We start from the raw sequence: 18,122 nt of genomic DNA, 5'->3' as shown, positions 1-18,122 counted from the left end.
TTTTGCCCTCTTCAATGCATCTGTTCTTAGATTTTTTGCTCCAATGGGGTCCTGGAACTTCTCTGCTAGACTCTTAGACTCTTAACAAAGGTACTCTCATATGTGGGTGGTTGTCAGAATTGGTTCATTGTTGGGAGATGACAATGGAAAACTCAAATTCTTTTTTTTTTTTGAGACAAAGTCTCACTCTGTTGTCCAGGCTGGAGGGCAGTGGTGTGATCTCAGCTCACTGCAACCTCTGCCTCCCGTGTTCAAGCCATCCTCATGCCTCAGTCTCCCAAGTTGCTGGGACTACAGGCATGCCCCACCATGCCCGACTAATATTTGTATTTTTGGCAGAGACGGGATTTCACCATGTTGGCCAGGCTGGTGTCAGACTCCTGACCTCAAGTGATCCGGCTGCCTTGGCCTCCCAAAGTGCTAGGGTTGGAAAACTTAAATTCTTCCATCTTGCTGATGTTATTTCTCAAAGAGGTTTTTGAACAAAAAATGATGAAAATAATTGCTAACATGATCACAATAACATTCTGGGTATGTGACTATTAAAACATATATTTTAATCAGGATATACATAAATTTTTGCCCTGCATTTTTAAAATGCAACGTGGTGTCTATTATAAGAATTTTTCCATGTTGTGACATCTTTTATAATTTTTTTTGCATAAATTGCATTTTGAAAGTTATTTATATAACAGTAAAATGGGGCTGAGGGTGATGGTGCATGCCAGTAATCCTGCACTTTGAGAGGCTGCAGCTGGCAGATTGCTTGAGGCCAGGAGTTCAAGACCAGCCTGGGCAATATAGTGAGACCCTGTCTCTACAAAAAAAATACAAAAAATTAGCCAGGTATGGTGGCAGTGTGCTGTAGTCCCAGCTAATTGGGAGGCTGAGGCAGGAGGATCACCTGAACCCAGGAGGTTGAGGCTACAGTGAACCGTGATTGCACCACTACACTCCAGGCTGGGGCACAAGGCAAGGCCCTGTTTTTAAAAAAAGGGATAAATTGTAGCATATTCACATAGTAGAATACTACATAGCAATAAAAAATGAACTACTTCCAACACAACCATATAGTTTTTTGTTTTTTGTTTTTTTTTTTTGAGATGGAATTTGACTCTTGTTGCCCAGGCTGAAGTGCAGTGGCACGATCTCAGCTCACTGCAACCTCTGCCTCCTGGGTTCAAGTGATTCTCCTGCCTCAGACTCATGAGTAGCTGGGATTACAGGCATGCGCCACCACGCCTAATTTTTTGTATTTTTAGTAGAGACGGAGTTTCTCCATGTTGGTCAGGCTGGCCTTGAACTCCCAACCTCAAGTGATCTGCTCACCATGGCCTCGAACTCCCAACCTCAGGTGATCCGCCCACCATGGCCTCCCAAAGTGCTAGGAGCCACCGCGCCTGACCCTAGATGAATCTTAAATATTATGTTAGGTGAAGGAAACCAGATTCAAAAGGGTATAAACTGTATAAATCTATTTTTATGAAATTGAAGAACAGACCAACCTAATTATGGTGACAGAAGTTGACAACTATGTGGGGGTTCAGAGCAGTTTGGGCTGAGAAGGGGCACAAAGGAATATCTGGGATTCTAGGAATGTTTTGTATCCTGGTTGGGTGTTAGTTACATGGGGAGGTGTGTGTATTTAGTGAGGTGTACATGTAAGATTAGTTCATTCTACTGTATATGTTACATGTCAGTTATAAAATGTACAAATAAAATGTATGTCAAAGAAAAAAACTGGAAAATACAGAATGGCACAAAGAAAAATGACTCATAAACTCAAAGATGAACATTATGCACATTGTGATTTATGTCTCCTTATGCCTTCTATTCCCATATTTGCTTATTATAAATATATTTCTGGTATGACACATTTCTTTTAGCCTTTTTTAATTTAACAATATATTATGTATACTTTTCCTATTTAAAGATTCCTTCACATAATTTTTTTTTTTTTTTTTTTTTTTTTTTTTTGTTGAGACAGAGTCTCGCTTTGTCGCCCAGACTGGAGTGCAGTGGCCGGATCTCAGCTCACTGCAAGCTCCGCCTCCCGGGTTCACGCCATTCTCCTGCCTCAGCCTCCCGAGTAGCTGGGACTACAGACGCCCACCACCTCGCCCGGCTAGGTTTTTGTATTTTTTAGTAGAGACGGGGTTTCACCGTGTTAGCCAGGATGGTCTCGATCTCCTGACCTTGTGATCCGCCCGTCTCGGCCTCCCAAAGTGCTGGGATTACAGGCTTGAGCCACCGCGCCCGGCCCCCCTTCACATAATTTTTAACTGCAGTGTAGCATTTTTATGAGTGTACATATTCTAAATTGATTAATCTGGTAAATTGAAATATAGGTTATTTCCAGTTTCCCAGTGTAATAAACAGTTCTGATATGAACATCCCTTATGAATTGTGGTTTTTGAATTTACTTTAAGCAGTCTTTTCTTATCCTATGTTATATTTCTCCTAAAAGTTTTAAGGTATTTATTGTTTATAAAGGATGAGATTTATAAATACTTTTGCAAAGCCTTGGATTCATTTTGTTTATGTTGTGAATTTATGAATCAATTTTTTTCCTGTATGGATAAGAATTGTCCCAGCACTGTTTCCTAAATGGGGCATATTAATTTCCCTCTAATTTGTAATGCCACCTCTGCTACCTATTTAATTTTCTTTTTTTAAATTAAAAAAATTATTTTTTAACTTTTTTTTTGTTTTTAAGAGACAGGGTCTTGCTGTGTTGCCCAGAATGAAGTGCAATGGTGCATTCATAGCTCACTGTAACCTTGGATTTCTGGTCTTAAGGGATCCTCCGGCCACAGACTCCTCAGTAGCTGGGACTACAGGCATGCACACCTGGCTAATTATTTATTTATTTATTCATTTTGAGACAGAATCTCACTCTGTTACCCAGGCTGGAGTGCAGTGGTGTTATCTCAGCTCACTGCAATCTCTGCCTTCCAGGTTCAGGCAATTCTTGTGCCTCAGCACCCCCAAGTACCTGGGACCACAAGCGTGCCACCACGCCTGGCTCTTTTATTTATTTATTTATTTTTTTATGGTAGAGCAATTTATTTTCTTTTGGGTATATACCAAGTAAGAGGATTGTGGGGTCAAATGGTAATTCTTTATTTTTTTAATTACTATTATACTTTAAGTTCTAGGGTACATGTGCACAATGTGCAGGTTTGTTACATATGTATACATCTGCCATGTTGGTGTGGTACACCCATTAACTCGTCATTTACATTAGGTGTATCTCCTAATGCTATCCCTCCCCGTTCCCCCCACCCCACGACAGGCCCCGTGTGTGATGTTCCCCATCCTGTGTCCAAGTGTTCTCATTGTTCAATTCCTACCCCTGAGTGAGAACATGCAGTGTTTTGTTTTCTGTCCTTGTGATAGTTTGCTGAGAATGATGATTTCCAGCTTCATCCATGTCCCTACAAAAGGCATGAACTCATCCTTTTTTATGGCTGCATAGTATTCCATGGTGTATATTTGCACGCCTGGCTCATTTTTTGTATTTATTTATTTATTTATTTTTTATAGAGATGGGGTTTTGTCATGTTGCCCAGGCTGGTCTCCAGCTCCTGAGCTCAAGTGATCCACCTGCCTCGGTCTTTCAAAGTGCTAGGATTACAAGTGTGAGCCACCCACACCTGGCCTAATTTTTTTATGTTTTGTAAAGACAGGGTGTTACTATGTTGCCTAGGCTGGTCTTGAACTCATGGCCTCAGGCCATCCTTCCACCTCGGCCTCCTGAAGCACTGGGATTACAAGAGTGAACCGCTACACCCAGCCCCTCTAATTTTCATATATGTGTGAATTTATATTTGGACTTGATTCTGTTCCACCATTCTTTTTCTCTAATTTGTCACGTCTGTTAATTAATGATAAGAAAAGTGCTTATATATAGTAAGGCATATCCCTCACTTTATTATTTTCCTTTGGAATTGTATCAGCTGTCCTTTGTTTTACTCAGCCATTTGAATTTTAGAATTAGCTTATAATCTTTAGGAAAAGTTCTGTTGGAACTTTTATTGTAATTGCACTGTATTTATAGATTAATTTGGAAAGAATTCATGTATTTACATTATGAAGTTCTCCCATTCATGACAAGATATAGTTCTTCATTATGATTTCTTCCTATCTTTCAATAACATTTTATAATTTTATTTTTAAAAGATTAGATACTTTTGGTTAGATTTATTCTTCGGTAGCTTAAAGTTTCTGTTTCCATTACAAATGATATATTTTTAAAATTACGTTTTTAATTGTTATTGCTATATCAAACTGGTGTTTGATTTTTATTTATCTTATAATTGTCTTATTAACCACCTTGTTGAATTATTTTACAAGTTTGTCCACAGATTATCTTAAATTTTCCATATAGATAACCGTATTGTCTGAATAATGACCGGCTTCTTTCTCATTTCTTTCTAATTTCTTCATGTTTTTGTTTCTTACTATGCTGGCGCAGACTTCCAGTGCGTTGTTTATCACAGGCAATGAAAAAGACATCCTGGGCTGGGTACGGTGGCTCATGCCTGTAATCCCAGCACTTTGGGAGGCCGAGGCGGGCAGACTACAAGGTCAGGAGATCGAGACCATCCTGGCTAACACGGTGAAACCCTGTCTCTACTAAAAAACATACAAAAAATTAGCCGGGCGTGGTGGTGGGAGATTGTAGTCCCAGCTACCTGAGAGGGTGAGGCAGGAAAATGGCATGAATCGGGAGGCGGAGCTTGCAGTGAGCCGAGATCGCGCCACTGCACCCCAGCCTGGGCGACAGAGCAAGGCTCCGTCTCAAAAAAAAAAAAAAGAAGAATAAAAAAAAGAAAAAGACATCCTGGTTTTGTTGCTTAAAGGAGCAATTACTAGTATTGCACCCTTTATTGAGATGTTTGCTGTGGTTAGAAATTTTTTAATTGACAACTTCATTGAGCTATAATTTAATTCATATGCTTAAAATTTACCTTTTAAAAGTGAGTTCTGTGGGTTATTTTTATATTATTTTATATCATATACATATATTTTTATTATATACTATATATACTATATTAATACTATATTATATACTATATACTATATACAATTAGTTCTGTTGAGAAAAGTATTCCTCTGACCCACTCCTCAATCCCAATTCTCACTTTTATCTCTTGTAGTGGTTTTTTCTGATATTTAACCACATTTAAAAAAATAACGTGGGTTCTGCTTCTTTTGAGTTTTCAATTTTAGATGTTCTCTGTTGACTTTCTCTTAATTATAATGATGATTTAGCTCCTTTAGACACACACACACTCTTCTCTGACACACACACACGCATACGCGCTCTCTTCCTCCTTTGCTTCCTCCTTTTCTTCCCTTCTTTCTTTTCTCTCTTCACTCTTTATTCTGCCAGTATAGTTATATTGATATTCAGTGTGGATATCATCATGTGTATGTATTATAGCTTATGATAGTAATGTAATGTAGCTTACTTGATTATATTTTTATACAGCTTTATGTATGTTTCCTAAGGAACCATAATTAACTTTTTATTTATTTTTCCATTGCTTAGTTTTCTATTTTTCTACCCCCCCCCAACCCAGCTGCCAATGTGTGGGTAACCTAATGGGAATTGAGCTCGGAGTACTCTCATGATTCAATATGTAGTATTTCATTTAGCCCTTCTGTTTTTAGTACAGTGCCTCACCTTTAGTAGTTTATATTTTCTATATTTTATCAGAGTAAATTGCCAGTGTTCTGCCAGTGTTGGAGAAGGATATTAAGCCTTGATGTAAGGTGTTGCTGGGGGGACTTCATTTTTCAAAAAGAATAGTTTGATATTTGTATTTCATTGCAGGGCTGCATATTTTTCCACATTCATGTTGTCTTTCTTGTTTGTTCTTTGTTGGTTTGTTTTTTAAGTCTTTCTACTTATTCATATTCTTTAATGTTTTGTTCAGTAAGGCTGATTTTTACTCTTACAGATTTGTGTTGTTTCACAATATATCTGAATACTAAAATGTATCGTTCTTATTTATCCTATTTCCTCGTTTTATTTTCATTGAACACATTTTATTGTCAGACATCAGAGTTGTCACCAATATCTTTTATTGCTTCAGTATCCAGAATTTTCTCTTTTACAATCTGGGAAACATACTCTTCTGTTTTCTTATAATTTTGTCTTATTGTCCACACTTTCAGCCATTATTAAAACTTATGAGCCATGTAAAGACCAATGAGCCAGTTAACATACATTTTGTTATTTAACATGTATTGTTTCCTTAAGTCATTTAGCTTTGCTTGTGATGTAGTCATATTATTCTCAGCATCAAAATTACTTTCTGGAAATAATTCATGGATTTAAGGCAACATATCAATTCTTTAAAGACTTTTGGAGAAGCTACTTGCTATATTTTTATTTAATTCCTTACTTCTGAAAGGCACCAAATAATACCCTGATTGACCGAGAAGTAATGAATCTTCTAAATACTAACTTATTATTGAAGAGTCTTTGACTCTGAGGAGAATTTTGCTAATATGGCAATCTAAAATACATTGATAGTATTGTGCTGTTAATAATTGTCTTAGTCTGTTTGTATCGCTACAAAGAAATACCTGAGGCTGGGTAACTTATAAAGAAAAGAGGTTTATTTGGTTATTGTATAAGAAGCATGTCACCAACATCTGCTTTTGAGAACCTTAGCCTGCTTCTAGTCATGGCAAGAGGTGAAAGGGAGCTGGTTTGTACAGATCATATGGCAAGAGAAGAAGCGAGAGAGAGAAGGGAGGGAGGTGTCAGGCTCTTTTTAACAACCAGCTCTCATGGGAACTAACAGAGCACTAACTCACCTCCTCTCCACGTAGGGAGGGTGTTAATCTATTCATGAGGTATCTACCCGCCATGATCTCAAACCTTCCGATATGCCCCACTTCCATTACTGGGGATCACATTTCAATATGTGATTAGGAGAAGTCAGACTATCGAACTATAGCAATTCTGTTCACCTAAAATTTCAATGCATGTTTTGTTTGGGTTTCATTATATTTTTGAGAAGTTTCTATTTCCAATTCCCTCCCAACCCCTCTACACTTAATTTGGTAATTTCTTATAGGGACATTTTTCTGCTGTTCTTCAAAAAGAGGAAAAAATCTCACCAATTTATGGTAAAGAGGAGGCAAGAGAAGTACCTATTATTAGTGCATCAACTCAAATAATGCTTAAAGGACTTTTTATGGTGCTTGACTATCTTTTTAGGCAAAATAGCAGGTAAGTGAAGATAACTAATGTGTATTTTCCTTTAAAAATAGCCTAATTTGGGTGCTAGCATGTGTTTAATACATACCAATTTTGGGTGAGTAAATAGGAGAATTGAAACAAGTGTTATAGGTATTATTATATATTTGCTGTTATTGACACAGGCTTAGAGGAATTGAAATTAGTCTGATGCTTTTTTGAGACAGGGACTTGCTCTGTCACCCAGGCTGAAGTGTAGTTGTGTGATCACAGCTCACTGCAGCCTTGACCTCCTGGGCTTAAGCAATCCTCCCACCTGTTTCCTGAGTAGCTGGGATTACAGGTGTGCACAGCCCACACCCAGCTAATTTTTTATTTTTTTTGTAGAGATGAGATCTCACTATGTTGAACAGGATGGTCTTAAACTCCTGGCCTCAAGTGATCCTCCCACCTCAGCCTCTCAAAGTGCTAGGATTGTAAGCGTGAGCCCAACCTGGCCAAAATTAGTCTTTTATATTAATGAATATTGAAATCATTAAACATATTTAATTAAATCATATTAAATTTTTATCTTCTATTGCTAAAGTTTTCTTATGTTCCTACAGTGTCAGAAAGTCCCTTTTTTATTGTACGAACTGTGGAAAATGAAAAACAACCAATCCCTCTCATCCTATAACTTAAGTTATAGTAGAACCTAGTTCTGGTATTTTTTTGTGTATGTGGTAAAATATACATAAAATATACCATTTTAACCATTTTATGTATACAACTCCATGCCATTAAGTACAGTATGTTTGCAATGTTGTACATTGTACTCATTTCCAGAGATTTCCAGAAATTTTTTTATCATTCCAAATAGGAATTCTGTACCCATGAAATAATAACTCCCTAGAGTTTTTCCCCTCATCCCCTGCTAACCTGTATTCTATTTTCATCTTATGAAGTCCTTTTTAGGTATTTCACATGAGAGCAATCATACAATGTTTGTCTTTTTTTGTCTGGCTTATTTCAATTAACTTAGCACAGTGTTTTCAGAGTTCATTTATGTAGTAGCATATATCAGAATTTCATTCCTTTCTATGGCTGAATAACATTCCGTTGTATATATATACCACAGTTTGTTAATTTGTTCTTATGTTAATGGACATTCGGGTTATTTTCATCTTTTGCCTATTGTAAACAATGCTACTATGAACGTTGGTGTACAAATATCTGAGTTCTGCTTTCAGTTCTTCTGGGTGTATATAAGTACCTAGCAGTGGAATTGCAGGATCATATGGTAATGCTGCATTTAACTTTTTGAGAACTCACTACTGTTTCCCACAGCAACTGCATTATTTTCCATTCCCATTATCAATGCACAAGGGTTCCAGTTTCTACACATCCTTGCCAACAGTTTATGTAGCAGCATATATCAGAATTGTTATTTTGCTGACACTTGTTATTTTATTTTTTTATAATAGCCATCCTAATAGGTATCAAGTGATTTCATCTGGTTTTTATTTGTATTTCCTAATGACTAGAGATGTTGAGAATCTTTTCATGTGCTTATTGGCCAATTGTATGTCTCTTTTGGAGAAATATCTGTTGGAGTCTTTTGCCCATTTTTTAATTACTGTTTTGTTGTTGTTGTTGAGTTGTAGTTATTTATATATTCCGGATGTCAGTCTTGTAAGAGATTTATGCTTACAAATATTTTCTCCCATTCTGTGGGTTGTTTTTTCATTTATTGATAGTGTACTTTGATGCAGAAAAGCTTTTTAATCTTGTTGAAATCCAATTTATCTTTCTCCTTTTTTGTTGTTGCCTGTACTTTTAGTGTCACATCCAGTAAATCATGACCAAATCTGATATCATGAAGATTTCCCCTTTGTTTTCTTTTCTTTTTTTTGAGACGGAGTCTCGCTGTCTCCCAGGTTGGAGTGCAGTGGTGTGATCTTGACTCACTGCAACCTCCACCTCCCGGGTTCACGCCATTCTCCTGCCTCAGCCTCCTGAATAGCTGGGACTACAGGCACCAGCCACCACGCCCGGTTAATTTTTTGTATTTTTAGTAGAGACAGGGTTTCACCATGTTGGCCAGGCTAGTCTCAAACTCCTGACCTCGTGATCTGCCTGCCTCAGCCTCCCAAAGTGCTGGGATCACAGGTGTAAGCCACCATGCCCAGCCACATTTTATTCTTTTTAAGCTTAGCCATTTTCTAGATTGATATTGAAAGTAGTTATAAACTGGATGGTATCACAGATGTCATTTGGTTCAGCACCTTCATTAAAAGTAGATGAGGGCTGAGACTCAGGTTTCAAAGGAATGTAAGAATTTTATAAATTTGTTGCTAATACTTTAAAAACTTTCAGTAAAAATTATCTTTCTGTTTTCTCATGTAATAAAAAAGTATAACCCACCTTTTAGTTTCTTTAACCATAATGCTGTTTTCTATTTTGTAACTCATCATATAGTAGAGCATGCAGAGAGCTCTGGACTGGGAGTTAGGAGGCCTGGATTTTAATTCTGCTTCTGCCCTGACATATGTAATGTTTGAAAATGAGGTTAGGAAGTAGCTGGTAAAAGATAGATGGTTAGATGATTTCTAATATTCCCTCTGAGAATCAGTTGATTCTATGATTTAATGACTTAATTAATATCAGAATTACTGAATTTAATTAATGGTAAGGAGAATGTTATTTTTGAATAGGAAGGTACCAGCTCTTTCAAATGAGTTTTAATGTAATCAGTTTCTATATTGTATGTAGCTGGATCATAGGTTTTACAAAGTTTTGCCACTTAATTAGCATTTTCTTTGCATCTAGATTTGCAGATGATTATAAAATTGCAATTCAACAGACTTACTCCTGGACAAATCAGATTGATATTTCAGATAAAAATGGGTTGTTGATTCTACCAAAAAATAAGAAACATTCACGACAGAAAACGGCAGTTCGTGTGCTAAACTTTTGGTGCTTAAATCCAGCTGTGGTAAGCTCATCATGTAAATGGAGATTTTGTCTTCCTGCTCAGTACCAGCATTTTAATAAATATGGTTGACTCTTTTAAAAATAGTTGTTTGTTGTTGTTGTTGTTGTTTTGAGGCAGGATCTTGCTCTTCACCCAGGCTGGAGTGCAGTGGTGCAATCTAGCTCACTGCAGCCTTGACCTCCCAGGCTCAAGCGATCCTCCCACCTTAGCCTCCCGAGTAGCTGGGACTATAGGCAAGGGTCACTATGCTCGGCTAATTTTTCTATTTTTTGTAGAGACGGGGTTTCACCATATTGCCCAGCCTGGTCTCCTAGACTCAAGTGATCTTTCTGCTTCAGCCTCCCAAAGTGCTGGGATTACAGGTGTGAGCCACTTTGCCCAGCCTCTTTTAAAGATAATTTTATTTATCTAATGTTGTTTTCTTTTAGGCCTTTTCAGATATTAATGGCAAAGTTCAGACTATTGTTTTGACATCTGGTACATTATCACCAATGAAATCCTTTTCGTCAGAACTTGGTGTTACATTTACTGTCCAGCTGGAGGCTAATCATGTCATTAAAAATTCACAGGTTAGTTGTTTTTTTTTTTTTTTTGAAGGCCTTCAGTGTTTCTACTTACTTCAGTATAACTCTATATAAACAAGTTAGAAGGTACTTGAAGTGCCAGGAAGTAAATCTTGATAGGAAATTCAACATTCCAGTTTTATAATAAAAGAAAATCTGTCAGCTACTTAATAGTGTGTCTACAGAAGGAAATAATCCAGTCACTTGGGATGCAAAAGGCTGTATTTCAGCTTCTTCTTTTAAATAAGTTTTAGTTTTGTAATGAAAACAAAATTTTGATTTATTTAGTTCTCATGGTATAATTATTTGTATTTTATTTATTTATTTATTTATTTATTTATTTATTTTTGAGACAGAATCTCGCTCTGTTGCCCAGGCTGGAGGGCAGTGGTGTGATCTTGGCTCACTCAGGTTTAAGCAATTCTCCCGCCTCCGCCTCTCGAGTAGCTGAGATTACAGGTGTGCGCCACACGCTTGGCTAATTTTTTATTTTTTATTTTTAGTAAAGATGGGGTTTCACTGTGTTGTCCAGGGTGGTATTGAACTCCTGCCCTCAAATGATGCACCTGCCTTGGCCTCCCAAAGTGTTGGGATTACAGGCCACCATACCCGGCCTATTTATATCTAATTTATTTATCTCTGTATTTTTATTTTTACTTTTATTTTTTCAGACACAATTTTGCTCTGTCCTCCAGGCGGGAGCGCAGTGGTGCGATCTCAGCTCACTGCAGCCTTCGCCTCCTGGGTTCCAGCCACTCTCCTGCCTCAACCTTCTCAGTAGCTGGGATTATGAGTGTGTGCCACCATGCTTTGTGCATTTTTGTATTTTTAGTAGAGATGGGGTTTTGCCATGTTGGCCAGACTTTATTTATCTTTTTAGAGACAAGGTCTCGCTATGTTGCCCAGGCTGGCTTCAAACTCCTGGGCTCAAGCAGTCCACCTGCCTCAGCGTCCTGAGTAGCTGGGACTACAGGCATGTACTACCATGCCCAGCTTGTATAATTATGCTTCTCTTTTCCATTAGACTATAGTGTATCCTGATTCTTCCTTTTACATTCACATTCTTCCTCTGTGCGTAGATTAATAGCTGGTATTTAGCAAGTGTTCAGCACGTTTGAATATCTGAAATGAATTAAAACGTACTCTTATGAGTCCTATGATTTAAGATTTTAATGTTTTATAACGATGCCTACTAAATGTTATTTTAATTTTTGTAGAAATGTATAGATTATCATTTTTCATTATGCCTTCTGGTTTCTTTTTATGAAGTATTTTAAAGTAGTTAGGCACACAGGTGATGTTAAGCTGTGGTTAATGCTAAAGTGGTTAAGTTAACATCACCTGTGTGCCTAACATAAGGCTAGTTCTTTGTTAAGCTATATACACAGGTTTATGGTGGGAACATTTGTGGTTCTCACAATTACCTGGGAGCAACTACGGCATTTGGTAGTTGGGAACCTAGAATGCTAAACTCCTATATAACTAAGAATTGTGCTTTCCAAATGCCAGAGTGTTCCTGTTGAGAAATGTGACTATCAACAGCAGTGAAGGAAGAATACATGTTCCACATTTTCAAGTTGCTTTCTTTAGAGACACAGATAAATATAGGAAGTTGGTAAATTCAGCGTACGTTTTCTCATAAGAATGTTATTACAGGCTCTACGTTCTCAACCTACTGCACAGAAGTCCATTTAACCTGTAATGTCTCTGAATTATAATAATGTAGTTGTGCAGCTGGATTCTGTTATACTATAATATTTTCCTTCAACTTAAATTTTTTAAAAACTTTAATTGTGGTAGAATATACATGACATAAAATTTGCCATCTTAACTATTTTTGATTATACAGCTCAGTCTTATTAAGTATGTATATATTGTTGTGCAACCAATCTCAAGACATTCTCCTCTTGAAAAACTGAAACTCTGTTCCCATTAAACAATAGCTCTCTATTCTCCCCCTTCCCCAACTCCTGGTAACTACCATTCTACTTTCTGTTTCTCTGAATCCGATTACTATAAGTACTTCATATAAGTGGAATCATAAAGTATTTGTCATTTTTGTGACTGGCTTATTTTACTTAGCATAATGTCCTCAAGGTTTGTCCATGTTGCAGATAATGTCTTCAAAGTTCATCTATGTTGTAGTATGTGCCAGTTTCTTCTTTAAAGGTGAATAATGTTTCATGTGTGTATATGCCTATGATTTATAATAATATATATTTAGTCTTCCACTCCATTTCTTGGCATACAACTCCTAAAATCCTTAGAATCTCCAAAGTGATATTTTGTATGCTAATGAGATGACTAATGGTAGGGGGCCCCTAGATAGCATCAGGATGGGGGCTGGTCTCCGGAAAGACCAAGACATGATAGGAGAGTTGGGATTTTCACCCCCATTTCTCAACCTCTGGGGAGGGCCTGGGGGAGATGGTGCTAAAGGTTAAATTTATTTTAATATCTAGTGGTTTAATCAATCATGCCTACATAATGAAGCCTCCATAAAAACCTAGAAGGACAGGGTTCAGAGAGCTTCCAGATAGCTGAACACCTGGAGGTTCCTGGAGGGTGATGTGCCTGGGAATTGAAGCTCTGAGCCCCTTCCCACATACATCTCTTTATCTGTATCCTTTGTAATATCTTTTATAACAAATCAATAAGTGTAGGTAAATGTGTCCCTGGGTTCTATGAGCAGCTCTACCAAATTAATTGAACCCAAGCAGAGGGTTGTGGGATGCTCGATTTCTAGCTGATCAGTCAGAAGCACAAGTAAAACAACTGTGACTGGCAACAGAAATCAGGGGCAGTCTTGGGAACTGAGCCCTCAACCTCTGGGATCTGAAGTTATCTTCCAGTAGATAGTGTCAGAATTGAATTGAATTAGAGGACACCCAATTGATGTCTGTTGCAGAATTGATTGTTTGCTTGGTATGTGGAGAAAACCTCCCACACATTTGGTCACATAAGTTTTCTGTGTTGATTGCTGTGGTGTGAGAGCAAAGGAAAACGTTTGTTTTTTTCTACTCAATGCTACATTTTGATAATTTATTCATCTATTGATTCTTTCAACTGTATTTCAAAATAATTAGAAATTTCAGAAAAGTTGAAAAGGTAATATTAATATTGTGAGTATCTTTATATCCTTCACCTAGATTCATCACTTGTTAACATTTTGCACAATTTCTTCTGTCTCTCTCCGTCTCTTTACATATAAGGGAGATAGAATTGCAAATAACTGTAAGCTGTGGTGGGTATGGTTTTTTTCTATGACTAAGGATCTTTGAGCACCAGTGAGTTTTTGAAAGAGTAGTTCTGTCATTTTTGACACTTGCCTATGGCAAATTATACTGGCCTTCATCCCCAGTATTTTGGAATTATCTGATTCTGCTATTGGTATATATTCATCATTTCATTTGTTCATTTATTCACCTAACAAAAATTTGTTACATGCTTACATTTTGCAAAGCTGTTAAGTAAATAAAGACAGATACAACCTGTTTTGCTTTCAAAGAATTTTCACTCTAAGAGAATTTAGTGATCTACCTAAAGCAAAACTTTTATAAATTAAATCTGTATACAATTAATTAAAGGTAATAGAAAAACCCCTGACAATTTAAAAATAAATTTTTGTTAAACTTGTTGCTTGATCTTTTATGTAAATACTTCCAAATAAATATTAATTTCCATGCATTTTTCAGGCATAACTCTAATAATGACATATTCATATTCTAGGTTTGGGTTGGTACCATTGGGTCAGGCCCCAAGGGTCGGAATCTCTGTGCTACCTTCCAGAATACTGAAACATTTGAGTTCCAAGATGAAGTGGGAGCACTTTTGTTATCTGTGTGCCAGACTGTGAGCCAAGGAATTTTGTGTTTCTTGCCATCTTACAAGGTAAGAGAATGTTTCTTGTTTCTTTTGCCTTTAAATAATCATTTACATTTTAAACATTGTCATGCTAATTTAAATATTACCACAGTAAGCTTCCTAGGGTAGAGGCAACAAGGTAATAATTATAGTTTTCTTTTTTTTTTTTTTTTTTTTGAGACGGAGTCTCGCTCTGTCACCCAGGCTGGAGTGCAGTGGCCGGATCTCAGCTCACTGCAAGCTCTGCCTCCCGGGTTTACGCCATTCTCCTGCCTCAGCCTCCCGAGTAGCTGGGACTACAGGCGCCCACCACCTCACCTGGCTAGTTTTTTGTATTTTTTAGTAGAACGGGGTTTCACCGTGTTAGCCAGGATGGTCTCGATCTCCTGACCTCGTGATCCACCCGTCTCGGCCTCCCAAAGTGCTGGGATTACAGGCTTGAGCCACTGCGTCCGGCCTAATTATAGTTTTCTAAACATCATATATTCTTTTACTTATTTTTTGATTAAGATACTGCCTGATCATCCTACCTCTGTTTTACTTAAAAGTCTGAATGAGCAAGGCTGGACATGGTGGCTCATGCCTGTAATCCCAGCAGTTTGGGAGGCTGAGCTGGGAGGATCACTTGAGCCTAGGAGTTCAAGACCAGCCTGGGGAACATGGTAAAACTCTCTGCCTCTACAAAATACAAAAATTAGCTGGGCATGGTGGCACAGACCTATAGTCCCAGCTTCTTGGGAGGCTGAGGTGGGAGGATTGCTTGAGCCCAGGAGGTTGAGGCTGCAGTAAGCCATGATTGCACCCCTGCACTCCAGCGTGGGCAACAGAATAAGACTCTCTTTAAAATAAAATAAAACAATCTGAAAGAATGAAAGTCTTCAAGTAATGTTAGTTATATAGGAGAAGTGTTTATGTGTACATTATTTTTATTCTTAGGGACAAGTTGATATTTTCAGAGTAGAAAGGAAAGGAGCATTCCTTTTTATTTTCATAAATTACATTTCTGAATGTTTCATTAAAGTTAATCTAAGCTAAATTTTCTTTGCTGCCCTCATTTTACTTCATGTATCTGGCCAGAAGAATTTTGTTGTTGTTTTTAGAGTCACTCTGATTTTTAATATTTTTTTTTAGTTAATTTGAAAGTATTTAGTATATTTTGGTCCTCCTAATATTCAAAGCATTGAAACCACATATAATTCCTGAAAGTAACATCACATTGTATAAAAATTTAACCTAAATCCAATGTAGAGAAGTGGCATTCCTTCTCTTTTTTCCACAGGAAGTTATACCTCTAAGGACAGAAGCATTTGGAAATAATATATTTGAATGATAATATTGATACTTTTGATTCCTCTATTGTCTTTTTATATATATGTACTTCGATAGCTAGGGATACACTAAAGCAATTAGTCTCTTGTAGATAAATTAAAGGATTTGTTTTCAAAAAGATAATCAGATAATTTTTTACAAGAATATCTAAAAATAAAATGGACATAAACATTTTTTAAAATTCTTAATAGAAAACAAGATGTATTCCAGTGTGAACATCTACACCAAGCAGTTATATTTAGGAAAACTAGTAATTAAACTTGACACTAAGTCATACAATAAAACATGTAGGGAGTTGGTCTTACCTAATAAAATTTGTAAAACTTTTAATTCTTAAATATGGAGACAAATATCTTCTGGGAAATTGGAAGAAAAGTTATTTATGGGATTATAGAAACTGCACTCACTCCACAATTATGTAAGAGATAAAAGCAAAATCTTATTGCATTGCTAAAACCTTTTTATATTTTCCAGTCATAGTCACAAAAAGGGAGATAGGAGGTGTCTGGGTGACATTTTTCTGCTAGGCTTGGAATACATATAGCAGACAGTATGAATTTTAGTTACAGACATTTATAATTGGGTGACTAGACACTGTAACGTTGAAATAACTTTTTAGTGATTGTATATATATTAGCAAAATGAATAGATTATTTTTCTGCTTCTACCTTTTCAATTAAAAATAAAGACACAAGAAATCCTTCAAACATATTTTGTTCCCATTTAGTTTATCTCTTTGATTAATTGTGAAATTAATTGTTCTGCAGGTTTTTGTTTAATTTTTTTGTGGCGTAAAACAGTAAACATTTATTATCTCATAGTTTCTTTTTTTTATTATTATACTTTAAGTTCTAGGGTACATGTGCACAATGTGCAGGTTTGTTACATATGTATACATGTGCCATGTTGGTTTGCTGCACCCATCATTTACATTAGGTATTTCTCCTAATGCTATCCCTCCCCGCTTCCCCCACCCCAAAACAGGCCCCGCTGTGTAATGTTCCCCACCCTGTGTCCAAATGTTCTCATTGTTCAATTCCCGCCTTATGAGTGAGAACATGCGGTGTTTGGTTTTCTGTCCTTGTGATACTTTGCTGAGGATGATGGTTTCCAGCTTCATCCATGTCCCTGCAAAGGACATGAATTCATCCTTTTTTATGGCTGCATAGTATTCCATGGTGTATATGTGCCACATTTTCTTAATCTAGTCTATCATTGATGGACATTTGGGTTGGTTCCAAGTCTTTGCTATTGTGAATAGTGCTGCAATAAACATATATATGCATGTGTCTTTATAGTAGCATGATTTATAATCCTTTGGGTATATACCCGGTAATGGGATCGCTGGGTCAAATGGTATTTCTAGTTGTAGATCCTTGAGGAATCACCACACTGTCTTCCACAGTGGTTGAACTAATTTATGCTCCCACCAACAGTGTAAAAGCGTTCCTATTTGTCCACATCCTCTCCTGTATCTGTTGTTTCTTGACTTTTTAATGATCACCATTCTAACTGGTGTGAGATGGTATCTCATTGTGGTTTTGATTTGCATTTCTCTGATGACCAGTGATGATGGGCATTTTTTCATGTGTCTGTTGGCTGCATAAATGTCTTTTGAGAAGTGTCTGTTCATATCCTTTGCCCACTTTTTGATGGGGTTGTTGTTTTCTTATAAATTTAAGTTCTTTGTAGATTCTGGATATTAGCCCTTTGTCAGGTGGGTAGATTGCAAAAATTTTCTCCCATTCTGTAGGGATGGGAGCCTACAGAATGTTCTGTAGGCTGTTCACTCTGACAGTTTCTTTTGCTGTACAGAAGCTCTTTAGTTTAATTAGATCCCATTTGTCAATTTTGGCTTTTGTCACCATTGCTTTTGGCGTTTTAGTCAGGAAGTCTTTGCCCTTGCCTATGTCCTGAATGGTATTGCCTACATTTTCTTCTAGGGTTTTTATGGTTTTAGGTCTAAGATTTAAGTCTTTAATCCATCTTGAATTAATTTTTGTATGAAGTGTAAGGAAGGGATCCAGTTTCAGCTTTCTACATCTGGCTAGCCAGTTTTCCCAGCACCATTTATTAAATAGGGAATCCTTTCCCCATTGCTTGTTTTTATCAGGTTTGTCAGGTTTTGTCAGGTTTTGTTTTTGTCAGGTTTGTCAGTTAATTGTTCTGCAGG

At 37.0% G+C, this 18,122-nt stretch overlaps 1 protein-coding gene and 1 long non-coding RNA gene across 6 annotated transcripts in view; one reads left to right on the top strand and one right to left on the bottom strand.

Moving 5' to 3' along the window:
• The window catches only part of LOC105476850 (uncharacterized), a 158,531-nt gene that overhangs the window by 16,658 nt on the left and 123,751 nt on the right, over positions 1-18,122 (bottom strand). The window lies entirely within an intron of this gene.
• The window catches only part of LOC105476851 (BRCA1 interacting DNA helicase 1), a 176,769-nt gene that overhangs the window by 67,529 nt on the left and 91,118 nt on the right, over positions 1-18,122 (top strand). For all 3 annotated transcript variants that reach the window (XM_011733115.3, XM_011733116.3, XM_011733119.2), the window contains 4 exons: positions 7,098-7,252; positions 10,028-10,193; positions 10,622-10,762; positions 14,486-14,647. In XM_011733115.3, coding sequence (XP_011731417.2) covers positions 7,098-7,252; positions 10,028-10,193; positions 10,622-10,762; positions 14,486-14,647 — 624 coding nt within the window. The remainder of the gene's footprint in view (positions 1-7,097; positions 7,253-10,027; positions 10,194-10,621; positions 10,763-14,485; positions 14,648-18,122) is intronic.

This window comes from Macaca nemestrina, chromosome 17, assembly GCF_043159975.1.
Source record: "Macaca nemestrina isolate mMacNem1 chromosome 17, mMacNem.hap1, whole genome shotgun sequence".
In the NCBI taxonomy this organism is placed as follows: domain Eukaryota; kingdom Metazoa; phylum Chordata; class Mammalia; order Primates; family Cercopithecidae; genus Macaca; species Macaca nemestrina.
Note: the sequence above shows the minus strand (reverse complement) of the source record. Positions and strands in the feature narration are given on the sequence as shown.